Consider the following 20,955-nt stretch of genomic DNA (forward strand, 5'->3'; position numbering starts at 1 on the left):
TCTGATAAGATAGCACTTCATAGCCGTCAGTGAGAATTTTTCATTAATAGTGAGGATACTACATGGCTAAGTACATGGTTGCTTATGTATTACATACATAGTTATTGTTAAGAGTATTGACATTAAGCCTCTGTACAATGAAGATGAAATCTCAGACCTTGTGGTGAATTTCCATAACCATAGTTATAATAACTTCATCATTGCAAATTATTTATGACATCATCAGTGTTACATCATATCCTCTTTAAAGCTATAAATATCGTTAACTGAACTGGCAAGTTAATATTTTTCCGCATGTTGATACAAGCATGGAGCTCTTGAAAATGATCACAGCTGTTGTTCTGATAGTATGTTTGTGGTGTAAAACTGAAGGAGGTAGTGCAGCGACAAATGATAGTCTAAATGATGTACCTGGGAACAATGATGATGAAGACTATGCTAGTGGCTCAGGTGGTGGAAATGAGAGAGCTCATTACAAAATTCCTTGCTGTATATCTGGAAACTTTACCTTTCATCCAATTGATGACATTCTCAAAAATATCTCCAGTGATAACACCATTGTCAACATTACAACTGATGTTGTGTTGTCCTCTAATGTGACATTAGAAGGTCTTGAAAATATCATGATAATAGGGCACAGAAATCCTGTTGTAAAGTGTAATGATGTTGGTACAGTAAAGTTCATCTCCTTCAAGAATTTAACCATTGAAGGTATCCAGTGGGAGGGATGTGGCTCTAAAGATTATCCAGCAATTGAGTACTACAACTCATCCAATGTTTCTTTTGAAAGATGCTCATTTCATGACTCCAAAGGAAAAAGTGTTTTACTTTCACAAGTGTCTGGAAATGTGTACATTAACAATTGCAATTTTACACACAAAATTGAATATAGTGGACATGGAGCAGCTATACATTATTCACCAAATACTAATAGTTATGGTCAATACAAGTTGATGGTCCAAAATAGCCAATTCATTTTCAATAGAGCCACACAAAGTGTAGTTTACATTGATGGTTCAGGTAGTAGGATCACTGGTCATGTTTGCTTACAAGACAATGTGTTTGTCAACAACACAGGAGCACCAATTTACATTTCACATACAAATCTTCATATTAGAGGTAGTTTGTTGATCAAGGGAAATACAGCAAAGTCTGGTGGAGGAATTTATAGCAATAATTCCACTATCATATTTTATGATAAGTCTGATGTACATTTTATAGGCAACTCTGTTACAGAAACTGGTGGTGCGGTTTATCAAATTAACACCAGAGCCATATTTGAGGGAATTTCAATAGTGACATTTGAAGACAACAGTGCAAGGTCCGGTGGTGCCATATATGGTGATAATTCTAACATCACATTCGATGGCAACTCAAGTGTAGTATTTAGTAATAATGAAGTCAACAATGATGGAGGAGCTGTATTTAGTGCATCGTCATCTCATATCATATTTGATGGTAATTCAAGTGTATCATGTAATAATAATAAAGCCAAATTTGGAGGAGCTGTATCTAGTACATCGTCATCTCATATCATATTTGATGGTAACTCAAGTGTAACATTTAATAATAATAACGTCAGTGAAGATGGAGGAGCTGTATTTTGCAGTTCTTCATCTCATATCACATTTGATGGTAACTCAAGTGTAACAATGAATAATAATGAAGCCAGTCATGATGGAGGATCTGTACATTGTTGGTCTTCATCTTACATCACATTTGATGGAAACTCAAGTGTTACATTTAATAATAATAAAGCCAGTCATCTTGGAGGATCTATATTTTGCATTTATTCATCTCATATCACATTTGATGGTAACTCAAGTGCAACATTTAATAATAATATAGCCAGATATGGAGGAGCTGTATATGGTCAAGAATCATCTCATATCACATTTGATGGTAATTCAAGTGCAACATTTAATAATAATGAGGTCAGTAATAATGGAGGAGCTGTATTTGGTAGGTCTTTCAGTCTTATCACATTCAATGGGAACTCAAGTGTAACATTTAATAGCAATGAAGCCAGTGATAATTCAGGAGCTATACATTGTAGGTCTGGAGCTAATATCGCATTTGATGGTTACTCAACTGTAACATTTAATAATAACAAAGCCAGTGATTATGGAGGAGCTGTATTTTGTGGGAGAACATCTCATGTGATATTTGATGGTTACTCAAGTGTAACATTTAATAGCAATAAAGCTGGTGCTAATGGAGGAGCTGTATATTGTGAACATTTTCGCTACGTCACATTTCATGGTAATTCAAGTGTTTTATTTAATAATAATAAAGCTAGTAATGATGGAGGAGCTGTATATATTGCGACTCCATCTGATATCATATTTGATGGCAACTCAAGTGTAACATTTAATAGTAATGAAGCCAGTGATGATGGAGGAGCTGTATATGGTGCTAAAAAATGTAATGTCCTATTTTTTAATAGTGCATTTGTAATATTTATCAACAACAGTGCAAAAACTGGTGGAGTTATACTCAGTCAGGGTACCTCTTATATATCAGCTAAAGGAAATTCAACTGTGCAATTTATACACAACACAGCCACAAGAGGTGCAGCTATATATTCACGGATTCAAGCCACTGTATTATTAGAAGAAAATTGTAAAATGACGTTCAAAGATAACAAGGCTACTGAAAGTGGAGGAGCATTCTACATTACTGCCTATTCCACTGCAATATTTACTGGACATTCTGAAGTGACTTACTTCAACAACGAAGTTTCCCAGTATGGTGGAGCAATATATTGTAGTGATAACTCTACCATTACAGTAGATGAGAATAATTACATAGAATTTACAAACAACACATCCGAATATGGTGGAGCTGTGTCAATTGCACAATCAACCTTGACATTTGAAGGAAACAGTTTAGCAAAGTTCCAAAACAATATTGCAGAGCGAGGTGGAACATTTTATATGTTACTATCTATTGCAGCATTTAAAGGAAACGTTTCAGTAAACTTCTCCAGGAATACAGCAGAGAATGGTGGAGCTATTTCTGCCGTGAAATCTTCAGTTACATTTGCAGAAAAATCTCAATTGTGTTTATTCAGCAATTCAGCTACAGGCAGTGGCGGGGCCATGCATCTTAGTGATCACTTCTTTGTAAATATATCCCATAATTCTCATGTAACTTTTTATCACAACACAGCTGATCGTCATGGTGGAGCAATATATTGTGATCTAACAAAAAGTACAAAGAACAAAATTACATTTAGCACTACAGATATTGTATTTGATGACAACACTGACCTGACAGGTTCTGATATTTATGTTGACATGCCAACATCATGTGATGAGATGTGTTTCAACAACAGCGTCATTAATAAAGGATATAATCAATTTGGTGGGGTCATTAAAACTTCTCCTAGAAAACTAGAATTTAATGACTCAGCAGTTACATGCATTGATAATGATACAAACTGTCAAACTTATCTAACAAGAAATATAATGCTTGGTCAAGAAATTATGATCAATGCTTGTGTAAGGGATTATTTCAATCAAACTGCTGAGCCAACACAATTTGTACTGAGCAGTGAAGATCAAAATCATAACATTACTGGACCAGACAATGTGCTAATATCCTGCGCACTATTGGAAGGAGTCAGCATCATGGGAGAGAAAATTTTGGATGTAACTAATTATTCAATAAACGTAACTTCTTATGATGGCAATAAATCTGAACTAAAATTGTTTTTCGTTCAGCTAATATTAGAGCTGTCACCATGTCAACCTGGTTTCCATTATGATAATGATAATGCTACTTTGAGATGTGTATGCTACAGTAATAGTGATGTTGTGTCATGTTCTGGTAGTACATCATCTATCAAAAGAGGTTACTGGTTTGGTGAAGTTAATGATATAGCTACAGTGACAATTTGTCCTAATAATTACTGTAATTTTACTTGTTGTGAAACAGCTAATGGATTTTTTGAACTTTCACCAGTCAGAGCAAATCAATGTAACTTACATCGATCTGGTACTGCTTGTGGTGGTTGTAAGGAAGGATTTACTCTTTCATTTGATTCTATAGAATGTGTAAGTGTTGACACATGTACAACTGGACAGACAGTACTTGTGGTGACATTATCAATCCTTTACTGGGTGGTCATAGTTATATTAGTGTTCATTGTGACATACTATCACATTGGGATTGGTTATTTGTATGCTATTACATACTATTACAGTATGGTGGATATTTTACTGAGCGAACGCTTGTACTCATCACAAGGATTATTAACATTTGTTAGCATTATGTCCAGTATTGCAAAAGTCACACCACAATTTTTAGGACAGCTCTGTTTAGTAACTGATATGAGTGGAATTGATCAACAAGTCATTCATTATGTCCATCCACTTGCTGTTACCATCATCATAGTAGTAATCTGCATATCAGCAAGAATATCATACAAGTTTTCATCATTTGTTAGTAAAGGAATTATCCATGTTATCTGTTTTCTTCTTTTATTATCGTACACTTCTGTGGCAACAACTTCATTGTTGCTTTTAAGGTCACTGACATTTGATAATGTGGATAAGGTTTACACTTACCTGTCACCTGACATAGAGTATTTTCATGGTCGTCATCTACCATATGTTATTACAGCAATAGTATGTTCACTAATCATTGTGATGGGTCTTCCACTTTTACTGCTGTTAGAGCCATTTCTTAACCACAAGATAAACTTTAATAGGATAAAACCACTGTTGGATCAGTTTCAAGGATGCTACAAAGACAAGTATCGCACTTTTGCAGCTTATTACATGACATGTCGAGTGGTGATTATTCTAATAATTATTGCTAATCCATCCAACAATAACACCACCCAGTATTCATTGATTATTGCTAACTCTACACTAGCCTTGATACATGTGACAATAAAGCCATACGAATCTAACATTCTCAATGTGTTCGATGGCTTTGTGTTGCAGCTGATGATTGTGGTTTCAATGGTACCACTTATTGACAGTTATGATCATGATTTATTGCTATCATTTATATTGGCATTAGTTATACTACCTTTACTACCATTTTTGATAATGGAAATTTACCTTTACAAGCAGACCATAATAAAAATCACCAAGTACTGTCTGCCACCTAGACCAGACACCATCAATGACAACAATGAGGTACCCATGAGAGACTTTACTGGTCATGACAGTGATGATATCAGGAGAGTCAATACTACTACATGTGAAATGTAAGTATGGTACATCATATTACTGTACTATAATAATTATACTTTATGACTATACAATTCAACCACATAATGCTTTTACACATTGCTTAAAAGTTTTCAAACAAATGTGGCTGCCTCACCCATAGCGTGTATACAGTTGATACAAGCACCACAGAAGTTTTAAAGTAAGGATGCATCAATTAGTTTTAGCTGGCAAGAGTTGGAGAATAATTGGACAGGAAAAAAACTGTACTTGCTTCATAATAACATATAGTTGTATAGTTTGTAAAGCGGATTCTAGGGTACATAAAATTTACATATTTTACTTGAAGAAAACCTCATTGAAACACCCAACCAAGTCTTGTGTCAAAGTGACATTAAACAATGAAGCAATCAAGGTCTTAGCGAAATCCATAGTCACGATATGTTTGGCTAGAGGCATATCATTCAGTTAGGCAGTGATTCAGCCAGTTAGCACACACTTCTCAGTTAAATAAAAAATTCATAGAAATTTGTTTGAGTGGGGGTTGGGTTACTTTTTAGACTTTTATGGGCTTGGCTTTACCTAACTAATATTGCTTAGCACGAAACCCCAAACCTCCATGATTCCTACTAAACAGTATGTAGTATATGATTGTGAGTGATGATTACACTGTATAAAAATGTACCCAGAGATTCAGTCTCACGGTTATTTTAATATGTATTGTATAATGCTCTCATTATTAATTTCTTTTCACACACTTAGGACTGTCAAATATTCCTACAAGTGTGATTGGTCTTTTCCAAAGACTTATTTTAATTTTGTTATGCTTACCAACAGCTGTTTTTCTTTTTAATAGGATGGCTGGCTGTGGTATTTAGGGTTAATAGTTAGAGCGTTGTAAACAAGAATGGGTAAAATATTGTGAGGAGAATCCACACTTATGAAACATCCCAAAATGACCAGCAACTATTTCAACTGTTTAGTACAACTGTGAAGTTTGACAAATGTAGCTAGCTATCATAATATTATTATAGACTTTAGCTCCCAATTTTGAATTTCCAAAAGGAGAAATCCTAGAATAAACACTGCTAATGAGAATCATCAAGCTGTTATGGAAAAGTGAGGCTAGTATTTAGGTGATATATATTTTTGGGCAAGAAAGTTCACACATCTATGATCCTTACTATACAGTAAGAACAGTTGACTATTAATGTGTTGCAATAATAATTGACTAATGGGTAACTCCTCACCCAAATGCAATCACACATTACTACTTGTAAATAATAGCTGTCATATCACATACTGTATTATATTTTCTCTACTCTTACAATAGCAGAGAATCAAAGGATGATGATGCTACTCACTGGCGTGATTCATTCATGGAAGTGATGGACGAGATTCAAGACTGACTGACGTATGCTATGAGATGTGAACAATGACAAGTGTAGATTGTATGTATATAGTGTGTCACACATGCATGTATCCCCCTAATGTGTATTGTAGCTTTAGATGAAATAGTTATAGTGGATATACAGAGCTGCATATAATTATGTTATCATGATGTTAACAAACTAGCTAGTGATTACATTATTATTATGCTATGTTTAATTTTTTGCTCAGAAATAGATCAAAACTATTTTTAAGTTATCGGATAGCGAGGATAACAAAATGCTTTCAGTCAGAGTAGTTTTCATGGCTAATCCATACTAATTACTGTATGTTGTATTAATTGATCTCCTCAATCAATTTTGGCTTTAATGACTGTATAATTGCTGCCCAGTTGGAGCCTGGGAAAAGTCACCAACTAATCTACATTGTGAATGTAGCTTAAGAAGCTCCTTTGATCTAAGGTGTGAAAATGATACATTGTAACACTTTTCTTGCACAGATCAAATAATATTTTGATACGTATATCTTATATAACAGTGTGTTATCATACAGTACAGTATACCGCTGGAGATTTGCACTTTCTCACAAGTACAGTATACAGAATCCAACCTCACAATATCTACACAATGCCTTGGCAGCATTGGACTATTGATGAGGTATGTATAACCAAGTCCAAAAGTGTCTTCAGTATGACTACCAATAAGTTGCTACAAATTCATACTTTATATCATAGAATTTTCTGCTGCCTGACTGACTGACTAACTAGTCATGTACGTAGATGCTAAAAGCATTGTGGGGATCTTGTTAGATAAGCATGCACATAAAATCATTGCATTATAGCTATAGGATCAGTACCTAGTTCGTAGTTGAATTGGATGATATTTCAGCAAAGACTACTTGCTACAAGGGGTCGACTCACTACTTCTTTTAATGTACAATTTTAGTTTTGTATCATGACACCAATAAATATTTATAAAGCTAGCTATGATCAATAACAGTTCATTACATATTGAGAGTAGCTAGTTATCAATCTCTCTGAATTCCCTGCGCTAAATAACTGTAGCAACTAGCAAGTTTCTTTTGATCAAATAATCACATCTAACTTCTGAATGATCTTTACTGGTGATAGACAACTGTTGGGTAGGTGCTGATGAAGCCAAGCATTTATTTGAGAATACAGACTTGCCACAGTGCATCTAACTCTGTCACACTCCCTGTGCCTAGTCAATGAATATAGAACAGCATTATAAAATAAAATGTTTTACATATTTTAGATTGCTAAAACCAAATAAAGACACAAAGAAAACAGTGCACAAAAAATGCAAATTGCAATAAAACCAAGGATATAACAACAAATATAATTTACAGTAACATGCATGCATGGGCTTGGGGATGGGGTAATCAGCATCTAAAATTGAAAAGTGCAATTATATACTGTATTCAGTGGCAGATGCAGGATTGGGAATTTGGGGCAAATGCTCCCACCCCCTTTCTTTGTGAAGGAGCCATCAAGACTCACGGTAGTAAGTCACGCGGACAAGGAAAGTAGGACGCACGACTACCGTGAGTTATTTACACGAATGACTAACTCTAATAGAATGCACACCTAAAACTTACCTTTAAGGTAGATGCTGGTACTATGGGTTAGGGGGTATTAAGGGTCGCATAGCTTAAGATATGTCCAGAGGGCCAAATCATGTAGATTTAGGAAGAAATGGTACTACTTCAGATCAATATAGACAGTGATCATAAGCTTTATAACCACAAATCCAATTAAGATATAACATAGTTCTATAAGCAGGAATACTTAGCAACATGTACTCTTCACCATATAGAAAGGAGTATGATGATATAAAGTGCAAAACCAAATCAACTACAATGTGTCAGTAAATATTTCCACAACATTTACCATAATTAGATATAAAAATGATAATGAACTTATGAATATTGTAACTCACAATTAATAGATATACCACGGCTGTGAGGGATTTTGCTGATATTTACACCCAAAGCCTGAGGTCCACAGGCTGCGGGTGTATATATCAGCAAAATCCCAAACCACCGTGGTATAAGTGATATATACCACTGAGAAACACTCACCTAATAGGTGAAAAACAAACTATCCATTGGCCCATTTCTTTTATAGAGTAGCCATAACAAATCGATCATGGGTTTACCATGTTGTCCAAACGTTTTCTCCTTTAGCATGCACAGAAAATTTGATTGTGGGTTTGTTCAGTATGAATAATAGTCTCGTGCCCAGACCCCACCCACTGCGTTTTGCATAGGGTCTGGTGACATTCACAGGAGTTTTGGGCCCTACGCCATTTTTCTTTTCTGACTAATCGGATGCCTTGATTCAGGTACAACGCGATTTGATAGGCTGGAACTAGGAAAATGGCCGACAATAGCTATGGATACAAATGCGTAAACAATATGGCGGCGGGCCCAAAAACATAGCGTTAGTCACCAGACCCTACTCGACGCAGTGGGTGGGGTCTGGGCACGAAACTATATGAATAATGGCCAACCACGTGCTGAAGTTGTCAGCAAGTCTCTTATACGGATGAGTTTAAGGCCAGGAATTACGAAGGAAGGAGCAAAGAAGTTCTGTTTAGGTATTCCTGGGTGGTGTCCTTGCTGTGAGGAGCCAAAGATTCTAAACGGGCGTCGAAATCTCTCCAATTGAAACGGCCTCATCAAACAAAGGTTTCAAATGAGAAATGCAAGAGATCGAAAGAATCCAATAGTGAGCACAGTGAGGAAGAAGTCGAACCATCCAAAGATAGATTTTCGTTTGATGTCACCTGCGAAGAGCTCGATGCATTTAAAGAAGGTGAGTGCCCAGCAAATACAATGAAGAACACTGAGTGGGCACTGAAGAATTTTGAAAAACGGAGAGTAGCAAGAAATCAGAGATATTCTTCAGAACAGTGCCCTCCTGAAGTTCTGGCTTTCAAGAATTTCGAAGAAATATGTGAGTGGCTTTGCAAAAATGTTGCAATAACACATAAGGCTGACGACAGTCAGTACACTCCTAGGAGCTTAAAAATTCTACAGGGTGTATCATCAGCAATTCAAAGACACTTACGGAAAATTAACCCAAAAATACAAATCAACATTTTTCAGGATCCAGTGTTTCAGCCTCTAAAAAATGTATGTGATTCTGTGTTCAGGCGTCTACACAGTAGTGGAATTGGCACTGAGACAAAAACTATCTCTGTTTTGTCTAAAAGTGATGAGGATGTGTTATGGGATAGTGGTGTGATTAATCTTGATAATCCTACCTGTTTATTAAATGCTTTGTTTTTCTATACAATGGAAAAAACTTTTGCCTCAGGGGAGGTTTAGAACACAGAAGCTTGAAATTATCTCAAATCAAAAGACAAATGGATATTGTCAATGGTAAGGTGGTTGCTTGCTATGTTTACACTGAATGTGGATCAATAAACAACCAAGGTGGATTTGCCTCAACCATTTAGTATAACGTCGGTGCTGTTGTTGCAGGTGATGGACTACTAGACATGGAACTGTTACCAGCTACCTGCTGATGGGCTGGAACTTGACTAATACTGGTGGATGGTGGATTGCTTACAGCACCCGCCATTATATTAGAGACATCAACTAGCTGTGCTGTGGTAGTATGTTCATACTGGCGCAATGCTTCCTGTGACCTGTATGCTGCTGTATCAGCTTCTCTGGAACACTTGCTTGGAAGAGAGTGGAGGTTCCATAAGCCTGAAGGCTATGATTTGTGATAATCCTGCATTTTGACACATTTTCTTCATCATTGTTCAAAATGTGTTTTTTCCAACAGGTACATTTGTAAACCATGGCATAGATGGATCTGGGGAATTTCAGTGAGCGGTTTCAAATAGAAAACATCAATTTCATTGCTATAATGAGGCAATACTTGTAAATACCTATCCAGTATCTTCACGTGGCATCTTTTTTTGTCAGCTTCATACAGTATTGCTTAACCACTTTATTTGTTTGATTACACATACATTTACAGGATGCTCTATTGCATTTTCTGGCCAAGCACTGCATCAATCAACCAGTAAGGAAGAGCAACGTACTTGTGATGAAACACTGTAAGGTATTGACTATGACGAAATATTTGATGATTAATCATACTACTGTATATATGTAGCTGAAGTTTGGAAAATCACCCATATGGGTGCATTTGACACCTAAAATATTTAATGATCAAACTTCATAGTGCAAATCTACTTGTTAATGGTTGTAAGTCATTCTCAATACCTTAAATTACAAGAAATTTATTTAAAACCATGTCCTACTCTTATTAGCAAACCACTAAACATGAAAATTCTAATTATTTCATGCACGCCTATATGGGTAATTTTCCAAAATTCAGTCACATATGGACTTTTCCCTTTTCATAGTAACTTTTTCTTATGCATAGAATTTGTTATTTGTAATAGGAATTTTACCTTAGGGATCATACTGCTGTACAGTTTGTATTAAAATTAAACTCCACAATTGCTTCACTGAGACTTTAAAATGACATTAATATGTTAGGCCATACCTATTTGATCTTATGTTGCGCGGACCTGACCAACTGCAGTTTTCTTCAAATGAAATAATTTTGAAAATCACGTTTGCAGATCACGTGTACTTAATTAAAGACAACACATCATCAGCACCCTCATGATATAGTCCAAAAGGGACCATTGAAGATCGTCCAATGTTCTAAAATAGTAGAAAACGATGGGAAAGCTCTATTGGAAATATCTGATGCTACTAGAAGAGTATGAAACCTAGATTTTTAACTGTGTATGTACTATTATAGCTACATTCATTATTTGCATTTTTTATGCTTGTGTTTAAGCTCTTAAATATTGTTTAATTTTGTTTATTGATCTGTACAGTTCTGTAAGTATTAATAAATAAATAAATAAAATTTTCATCATTTTCATTTTCAAACTGACCTACCTACCAAAATTTAAAATAAATTTGCCCGCGCAACAAGGTCAAATCGGTATGGCCTTACTATGCTTCAACACATAATGTTAGAAAACTTGTGATTGTGGGATGGAGTTTATATTGTTATCATTTTTGTACTAAGTTAAGCCAACTACCTTCACTTTTTGGACAGTAAGTAAGTTATTATATTAAGTTAAGTACTTAGGACTGTAAGTTACTAACCTATTTCAGCGTAGCAGTAGCAGTAGCAGTTTTGCCGTTCTGTGGTCTGTTCAAAGGCTGATACGTGGCGGGTAGAAATACACATCCACGATCGCCCCATATCAAAACTTGTGTATGCCTTAGTAGAATCTTGTGTTGTGAAATTTCTGATAGTAGTTGGACACAAGCCACCTTGCCATTTAGGTTAGGAGGCTTGGGCCTACGTGAATCTGAGTGTTCTGCTGCTCCTGCATTTGTGGGGTCCTGTAATTCTGCCCGTATTTTAGTGTCACGTTTAGTGGAAACTTTTGATGTTTTTATGCCATTTCCCGGAGAGGATTGTCCACTCGCTTTCTTTGAAGATATGTCTGTTTCTGTGTTGCATAACTCCTCTCAAACTGACCTTCAAGCCATTTTAGATGATCAACTTTTAAACAGATTGTAAGCAGTTCCACTATTCGTGATCAAGCACGTCTGCGTGCTTTATGGCACATTTTTCTGGCACCAGCAGTGGTTGGCTTAAAGCACTTCCACAGCCTGCTTTGGGTCTAGCTATTCCTCCTCACGATTTTACTATAGTTTTACGTTTGTGGCTTGGCATTCCGTTGTTCCCTACTTTACCACTCTGTACTTGTCTATCTGTCATTGACCAGTTTGGTGATCATCTGCTGGGGTGCTCTCATGGTCCCTTGAGGATCCAGCGTCATAATGCTTTAGTCTCTATTGTACACCATGCCTTGCTCCAAGATCACCCTGGTGTTCTTAGGGAGCAAGGCATTTCATCTGACCAATCTCGTCCTGGCGACATATACCACCCTGAATTCCATCTTGGTCGTCCTGCCTATTTTGACCTCTCCGTCAGAAGTACCACTCAGTCTGCTGTCAAATCTTCTGCTTCTTCTCAGGCTGGGGTAGCTGCTGCTGTTGGTGAGATAGCTAAGGACACTCAATACCAGGACATTGTGAATGATAATGGAGGAGATTTTATCCCTCTTGTATGTGAGACCTTGGTGTTTGGTCACCATATGCCCTATCAATTTTAGGATCCATAGCTGACAGAACAACTGTTAGAAACGATTTACCTCGAAAGTTTGCTAGGCAGCAACTTCTCCAGCAACTGTCTGTGATTTTGTGGAGGTACAATGCAAAAATGATACTCCGCCAGTATTCGCTTACTGCTGAGGACGAATTTCCTGACTTTGACATTGGTTATTTATTTATTTATTAATGCTTTACAGATCAAATAACACAAGTACAGAACATTAGACAAATCAAAAAGGGAAATTACATGATCTGAGGGTCAGCTAGCCACCAGTGCCAGCTGCCTTAAATTAATTAACTACTTAGCTACTTATTTACAACTAAACTTTACTTACGTACAGTACAACTACAAAATATTAAAGTTACATGAGTGGGGAAGCTTACTACAGTTCCTACAAGGACATAAAAAATGCAAAGTACAATTACTGTTAGTGTCAAAAGTATTTGTAAAATGATTCCATAAAAAAATAATAAGTTTATGTTTGATAGTAGGGAGGGAAAGGGATAAGTCAATGATAGGTAATGCATTCCACAATCTAGGGATTCTGTAAAAATATGAATTTGCTGTAATGACATTGTCAGAATTTCTGTGGCATAACTTGCTGCTGGATGATCTGGTACGACTGTTGTTGAAGCAAACATGGTCGGATATGTTGAAGCTACTAGTAGGGGAGTTCAAAGATTTTATTAGAAAAAGAACATCATGTAATTCTAACACATACATCAAAGGTAAAAGCTTCAGATGAAACAATCTTGTTTTGTAATCCATAGTATAGTTATTCAATATAAATTTAGTTGCACGGCGCTGGACTTGCTCTAACAACAAAATGTCCTTCATAAGATGGGGTCGCCATAAGGCAGAACAATATAAAAGCTTGGATCTCACTAGAGTCAGATATAGTGTTTTTCTAGCTTGAATAGAGAAGGTGTTCTTAAAAGTTCGGCGGAGTAGGCCAAAGGACTTATAAGCCTTAGCCACTGTAGAATCAATATGACTGGCCCAAGACAAATTTTTGGAGAAAACTATTCCGAGGTCACGATGTTCTGTGACATTAGATAGTTGAACACCATTAATGAAATAGTTTGTGTCGTGTAATGTGACCTTGAAATGTAAAACGACACACTTCTTAATACTGAAAGAGAGATCATTATCAAGACTCCATCCATATAGGGAGTTTAAATCATTCTGAAGTTGGTTGGAGTCAGTGATACAATGGATTGCCTTGAAGCATTTGAGGTCGTCAGCAAACTTAAAGATTGTGGAATTCTCAACTTTATCACACAGATCATTAACATATATTATGAACAGCAATGGTCCCAAGATGCTACCCTGAGGTACACCAGATTTAACAGGTAGAGAGCAAGATAAACTATTATTGACCAAAACACGTTGACTACGGTCAGACAAATAGGACCGTAGCCATGACCACACATCACCTGTGATGCCAACAGACCATAACTTCAACAACAGTTTAGTATGTGAAACACTGTCAAAAGCTTTGCTGAAGTCAACAGACCATAACTTCAACAACAGTTTAGTATGTGAAACACTGTCAAAAGCTTTGCTGAAGTCTAGGTTAAGTTAAGTACGTAGCTAGTAACAAGTATATAGTTAGGTAATGAGTAGTAGTATGGTGTAGTTTTCAGTATGTACGTGTGTTTCTTTTCTAATATATATCATCAAACTTGTGTAAGCTTAGATATTCCGGATTTCCGAATGGGTTACGCCCGTTTCATATAAAATATTTAAACCACCGTATTTTAAACAAAGCGCCATAACTTCCGCGTACTCTGGTTGGCAGACACAAAGTTTGGTTTATTGGACTCCTTGATGAAAGGCGATTCGATTCACGTGTAAGTTCTTTGTGCAGTAACGAAGGGGAAGCTAAAAAGGAGCCTTGTACCGCGAAATTTACGTGTTCAGAATGCCCGTAAAAGCACGTGTTTTAAAACATATCTTTGTAAACTCTAACCTGTTTCACAATTTGTACGCTCGGAGTCTTATTAAGCATCCTTCGCTGCGTAGAATGATACCAAATTTAGCGAATTTGGTGTAGGATAACAACTTGTAAATTGGGATTTTCCCGCCGAGATGATTAAACGATTTTCCAATAGGTTAAGGTATGGAGCGCGTATCATGTCGTCATCAGTAGTAAATAACTGTCGCTATGGCGACATTTTCCCATTTGTACGGTCGAATTGGATAGAGAAGTTCAAGGGCATTCTTTTATTGTATGGTGTGCTGTAGAGATTTTGTGAGTTAAAGGTTGTAAATTAGTGTTTTTGTATGTAGTGTAAATACATGTATTTTGTATTGGACAACAAATGACAAGGAATGATGAGATTTTATGATCAGCCTGTTTTACCAAGTTGAGGTTTCAAAAAAGATATTAAACAGATATTAGATTTATTTAATGCATAATTCTTAATTTTTAGGGGTTTAACCCAGTGTTTTGAAAACTTTTAATGTTGACCACCTGAAGATGCTTGATTTGACAAATCCCATACATATGTTTTGATATGGCCCAAACACTTATTTTGTGCCTTCATTATCCTTTACTAACAACCAACTAGTCTATCTTAGCAAATATATTCAGCTTAGCAACCACTACAAAAATGAGTCCCACAATACAAAGCTCTATGAGTCGAAGCGTATCGTTTCTTTGAACTGGCTGGGCATCAACGTCATTGGCAAACCGCTTTCCCATGATATCGCCCAGGAAATATCTTGATATTGCCCGGGAAATATGCCAGAGTGGCGCCTTTGAAAGCCCACGCTAAAGTGGTATGAATATATTACCCCCATATGACTGAAATAGGAGCACTTACAGTGTTTTAGAGAAAACATCATACAGCCCACCACATGGATGAAATTTTAGGATACTGTAGTTTGCGGGTACACCTTTGCCTACAAGTAGTCAGAGTTGGGGTAACTAGTTACTTTTGTAACTAAGTTACCTAACGGATTACTTTTAAAGTAACTAGTAATATAACTAGTTACTTACTTTGTAACTAGTAACTTGTAACTAGGAGTAATTGTCTGAAAAGTAACTAAGTTACAATGGTAACTAGTTACAATAGTTACATTGTAACTATAACTAGTTATGCTTTAAAAGCAAGAGCACTTCAATTTTTGTGCCATATATGCTACAGCCACATTAAGTAGACAGATTCTATGTACTGTTCTCTATGATTCAGCTTGAGTAACAGAAATAGCATTAATTAAAACTGACCTTAAAGAGCAACAGAATTGTTATTTTAAGTGTATGTATGTATTGCATCCATTAATGATACATTTCTGAGCAAAATGCATGTTACAAAAGCTAAAAACAAGTCATAATTAAATTTTTTATACTACTATGAAAGTAACTAGTAACTAGAGTACTTAGTTACCTTTTGAAAAGTAACTGTAACTGTAACTAAGTTACATGGGATAAAAGTAACATGTAACTAGTAGCTAGTTACTTTTCTGAAGTAACTACCCCAACTCTGCAAGTAGTATGAAAAATTGGGGTCATATTATTAGGTGATAGGAATGCTTTTAACTTAAGTGACTCATAATACTGACATTATTTTGTAAAAAAAAAACAACTAACAATACAACAAAACCTTTGATACATTGTTATATAAGCACATTATTAAGTAATTAATGTTATATTTTATTAACTCCTAATGAAATTTTGCTTTCTCCTTCTCTTTCGCATACTCATTAGTGAGAGCTGGCCATTTTTTTGACTTTTATATCTTAGACTGTGATAATTCCACAGTCTTGCTATCACTAATTCTTTGGCTAGTTAAGTTTCTTCGGTGCAAGTCTTGGAACTCCACTTCTCTTGCGAGAGCCACCATAAGCGATTTTCTCAAAGTTTGATTCATTCACTCTTGCGCTTCATGGGATAATCTTTGATATGTAATTAAGCATATGGAGTAGTTTTGTTCGATTATAACCTGGAATTTTTCTGAGAAGTGGTGAGTTGAACAAGGACTGATATCAAGTTGCGGCCAGTGAATGCAGTATTACCCATTCTCTTTGTATCTAATATAACTATGTAATAAAACTAGAGCAAATACACATGCAACTGTTATTAAATTGTCATTTGGCTACTTTTTAAAATCACACACTACAAAAAAGCAGCCAAATGACAATTTAATAACAGTAAATAAAATAAAATAATAATAATGTTGCATGTGTATTTGCTGTAGTTTTATTATATAGCTATAGCTAGATACAAGGAGAATGGGTAATACTGCATTCACTTGGCCGCAACTTGATATCAGTCCTTGTTCTTACCAGTTGTTACAGATTGATCATGGTAATATTCCAATCTACTTTGCCGCAACTTGATAACAGTCCTTGTTCTTACCAGACATGTTGAATAAGCTTGTTTGATTGATCCTATTTTGCTTGGCAGTGCCCTTTTTTACAGCCCCAAGGCTGATTTTGTTTTATGTATACGTTTCTTGACTGAATTAGTAAATTTATGTCAAATCACTGAAGAATAATCTTATGGATACTACCAATTTTATCACAAACTCACCTGAAATTAAAGTCAAAATGTCACCCAGTATCTTGGTGTGTACTAAGAATAATCATCATGTTGCTGGGCATAACCTTTGTACTTTCCTAATGGCTTTTGAGCATCTGCAAAAGCCAAAATAATAAAATTCAGCCGTGATGCACTATTAAGAGGTAATAATTGCTGCTACACCAACCACCTATAACTTACTATAATAGCCTAGCTGTTTGTGTCCTTTCTGCTTTCCAGCTCCTGGATTCACCACTGAGTAACAAGAAGGAAGAGCATTATCAGTATAATACAGATACCATACTATGGTATCATAAGGTATCATACAGTGTAAGACATTACACAGACAAGTACAAGTAAAAATTGTTTGATTAAATCATAAATGTAGTGAAACAAGGGAGGTAGCCTGCACCTGCAGATATACTAGTGGACATTTAATCCATGTAGCTAGCTACTTCACTAACCTTGACTGGATTAGGGATTAAATTTCCACTATTACAGGTGTATATATATATATATATATATCTAATCAAAAACAGCCAAGCTGTAAAAAAAGGAGTGCGGCCCACAAAATTCATCTGAATTGTCGTTATTAAATTTTTTACCATTAACCTACCATCACAGCCATTTCTTGGCGGCCACCTTGGATTTCACATCTTTTTTCACCATAGCCTTTTCAAGGGCCGCGCTCCTTTTTTTACAGCTTGGCTGTTTTTGATTAGATTTCACTTCTTTTTGTATTTGTATACCCCAAAGCCGGCCTATGGCCAGCTTTGGGGCTTTTTAACCTATATTTTTTTTTCTTTACCACAGGAAAAAGAAAAAGATGAAGCAGATTTTATAAATACTTTAACTCATTCTGATTTTATCAGTAAATGTACAAATTATATATATAATGCATATATCAACAGTTCATAATATAAAAAGAGAGCATATATTTATTACATGTCAATTAATTCCCACAAGATAATTTGCAACTGATCTCTCTACTGGGTGACTTGAAATGTAGCTGAACTCTGTACAGGGTGATCTGCTTGAACATAGATGAACAATTTACAGGATCAAGACACACGGTAGTGTGTCGTGCGGCCCAAGAAGCCGGCGCGTAACACCCGTGAGTATATTGACAGGAAGAAAGAAAACGCAATTTTCGCACCTCCGTAGCTCTGTGCTTCCTTGCTGAAACAAGACGATTTTTGCTGTGGACATGCCCTCCAACTGCAGTACTCCACATTCCAAATTTGAGCGAAATCGCTTAGCGCGTTCCCGAGATATGCGACTTCGAAAATTGGCTCAGTTTCTTGGTTTTTTTTTTTTCTTATTATTTTTCTTTTCCTTGTCGCACACTTACAAAAATTCCTATAAAACTCGAACGCCATATCCGATTGCCTTGAAAATTGGCACACAGAAGGGGGATATAAAGGCGCATCTCGGTACCAACTTTGGCTGGAATACGATAAACAGGCAAAGAGTTATGAGCGATTAATCACAAAAAATAACACCAATATGTTGTCACGCCTACAAGGTAAACCGCGCATGGGAAGAAGCTAAAAATCGGTGGGTGAATAGGTTAACTATTGAACCTCAAACCTTTTGTGGTTTGAAAGAAATCGAGCTAAAAAACAGGAAGATACAACGAAAAAACCAACAGTGTGTAACAATTACGCAATCGAGATCAGCTAATAAAAAACGACTGCTTGCCACGCCTACCAGATAAACCGCTTGGGATAATGCTTTGAAAATCTTTGTACAAATGGAGTAATCATCTTAGAAAGGCTCATCAATGGTGTAGAAGAATCAGACTTAAAGCCACGGAGTTATAACACGAAATCCAACTTGATGCAGCAAGTGCGAGATCGAGATACTCTAATAGAGCAGTCATCCTAATAGAGCAGTCACCCTGAAGAGAATTCAAGAGATCAGCTAGAAACAAGAAACCTGTATAGAGATCAGCTACACACAAGTCACCCTGTAGAGAGATCAGCTGGAAGAAGTTACCTTGTAGGGAGTTCATGCAACTATGGAAAGGGATAGTTCAGCTAGAAAAAATCACCTTGTAGAGTTCAGCTACAAAGAAACCACCATGTAGAGAGTTCAGCTACAAACAAATCGCCCTGTAGAGAGATCAATAGAAGAAGTTACCTTGCAGAAAGTTCAGCTACAAAGAAACCATCATGTAGAGAGTTCAGCTACAAACAAATCTCCCTGTAGAGAGATTAGCTAGAAGAAGTTACCTTGTAGAGAGTTCAGCTACAAAGAAACCATCATGTAGAGAGTTCAGCTACAAACAAATCTCCCTGTAGAGAGATCAGCTATAAGAAGTTACCTTGTAGAGAGTTCAGCTTCAAACAAATCACCCTGTAGAAAGATCAGCTAGAAGAGGTCACCTTGTAGAGAGTTCAGTTACAAAGAAACCACCATGTAGGGAGCTCAGCTACAAACTAGTGACTTTGTAGAGACATCAGCTAGAAGAAGTTACCTTGTACAGAGTTCAGCTACAAAGAAACCATTTTTTAAAGAGCTCAGCTGCAAACAAATCACCTGTACAGAATTCAGTTACAAATGAATCACCTGGTAGAAAGATGAGCTAGAAAAAGTTGCCTTGTAGAGAGTTCGGTTACAAAGAAACCACCATGTAGAGAATTCAGCTACAAACTAGTGACCCTGTAAAGACATCAGCTAGAAGAAGTTACCTTGAGAGAGTTCAGCTACAAAGAAACCATTATTTAAAGAGCTCAGCAAAGAAATCACCATGTAGAGAGATCAGCTAAAAGAAGTTATCTTGTAGATAGTTCAGCTACAAACAAATCACCATGTAGAGAGATCAGCTAGAAGAAGTTATCTTGTAGATAGTTCAGCTACAAGCAAATCATCCTGTAGAGAAATCAGCTAGAAGAAGTTTACTTGTAGAGAGTTCAGCTACAAAGAAACCATCATTTAGAGAATTCAGCTTCAAACAAAACACCTGTAGAGAGTTCAGCTACAAACAAATCTCCCTGTAGAGAGATCAGCTAGAAGAAGTTACCTTGTAGAGAGTTCAGCTACAAACTAGTCACCTTGTAAAGACATCATCTAGAAGAAGTTACCTTGTAGAGAGTTCAGCTACAAAGAAACCATTCTGTAAAGAGCTCAGCTGCAAACAAATCACCTGTACAGAATTCAGCTACAAACAAATCACCCTGTAGATAGATCAGCTAGAAGAAATTACTTTGTAGAGAGTTCAGCTACAAAGAAACCACCATGTAGAGAGTTCAGCTGCAAAGAAATCACCCTGTATAAAATTCTGCCACAAACAAATTGCCCTGTAGAAAGATCAGTTTTAAGAAGTTACCTTTTAGAGAGTTCAGCTACAAAGAAACCATTCTGTAAAGAGCTCAGCTGTACACAAATCACCTGTACAGAATTCAGCTACGAACAAATCATCCTGTAGAGAGATCAGCTAGAAGAAGTTACCTTGTAGATAGTTCAGCTACAAACAAATCTCCCTGTAGAGAGATCAGTTAGAAGAAGTTACCTTGTAGAGAGTTCAGCTACGAAGAAACCATCATTTAGAAAGTTCAGCTTCAAACAAATCACCTGTAGAGAGTTCAGCTACAAACAAATCTCCCTGTAGAGAGATCAGCTAGAAGAAGTTACCTTGTAGATAGTTCAGCTACAAACAAATCTCC

At 36.3% G+C, this 20,955-nt stretch overlaps 1 protein-coding gene and 2 long non-coding RNA genes across 3 annotated transcripts; 2 read left to right on the plus strand and 1 right to left on the minus strand.

Moving 5' to 3' along the window:
* The first annotated feature begins 323 nt into the window (after positions 1 to 323).
* LOC136247759 (uncharacterized) lies at positions 324 to 6,752 on the plus strand. Its single transcript, XM_066039585.1, has 2 exons — positions 324 to 5,221; positions 6,517 to 6,752. The coding sequence occupies exons 1-2, from the start codon at positions 324 to 326 to the stop codon at positions 6,590 to 6,592; spliced, it is 4,974 nt and encodes a 1,657-aa protein (XP_065895657.1). The 3' UTR covers positions 6,593 to 6,752.
* An 836-nt stretch (positions 6,753 to 7,588) lies between these two features.
* On the minus strand, positions 7,589 to 17,622 carry LOC136242956 (uncharacterized). The gene is made up of 3 exons (XR_010694682.1): positions 17,489 to 17,622; positions 17,300 to 17,403; positions 7,589 to 7,792 (listed from the first exon to the last, which is right to left on the minus strand). It is a non-coding gene; the product is annotated as an uncharacterized lncRNA (long non-coding RNA).
* Positions 8,898 to 11,418, plus strand: LOC136242951 (uncharacterized). Its single transcript, XR_010694680.1, has 3 exons — positions 8,898 to 9,977; positions 10,080 to 10,671; positions 11,201 to 11,418. It is a non-coding gene; the product is annotated as an uncharacterized lncRNA (long non-coding RNA).
* Positions 17,623 to 20,955: the final 3,333 nt, after the last annotated feature.

This window comes from Dysidea avara, chromosome 2 (genome assembly GCF_963678975.1).
Source record: "Dysidea avara chromosome 2, odDysAvar1.4, whole genome shotgun sequence".
In the NCBI taxonomy this organism is placed as follows: Eukaryota; Metazoa; Porifera; class Demospongiae; order Dictyoceratida; family Dysideidae; genus Dysidea; species Dysidea avara.

Bases quoted from the DNA above. Each gene is read 5' to 3' on its own strand.
- LOC136247759 (XM_066039585.1), top strand. From the start codon at position 324: ATGATCACAGCTGTTGTTCTGATAGTATGTTTGTGGTGTAAAACTGAA. The intron at 5,222-6,516 runs GTAAGTATGGTA...CTCTTACAATAG, and splicing joins AATACTACTACATGTGAAAT to CAGAGAATCAAAGGATGATG.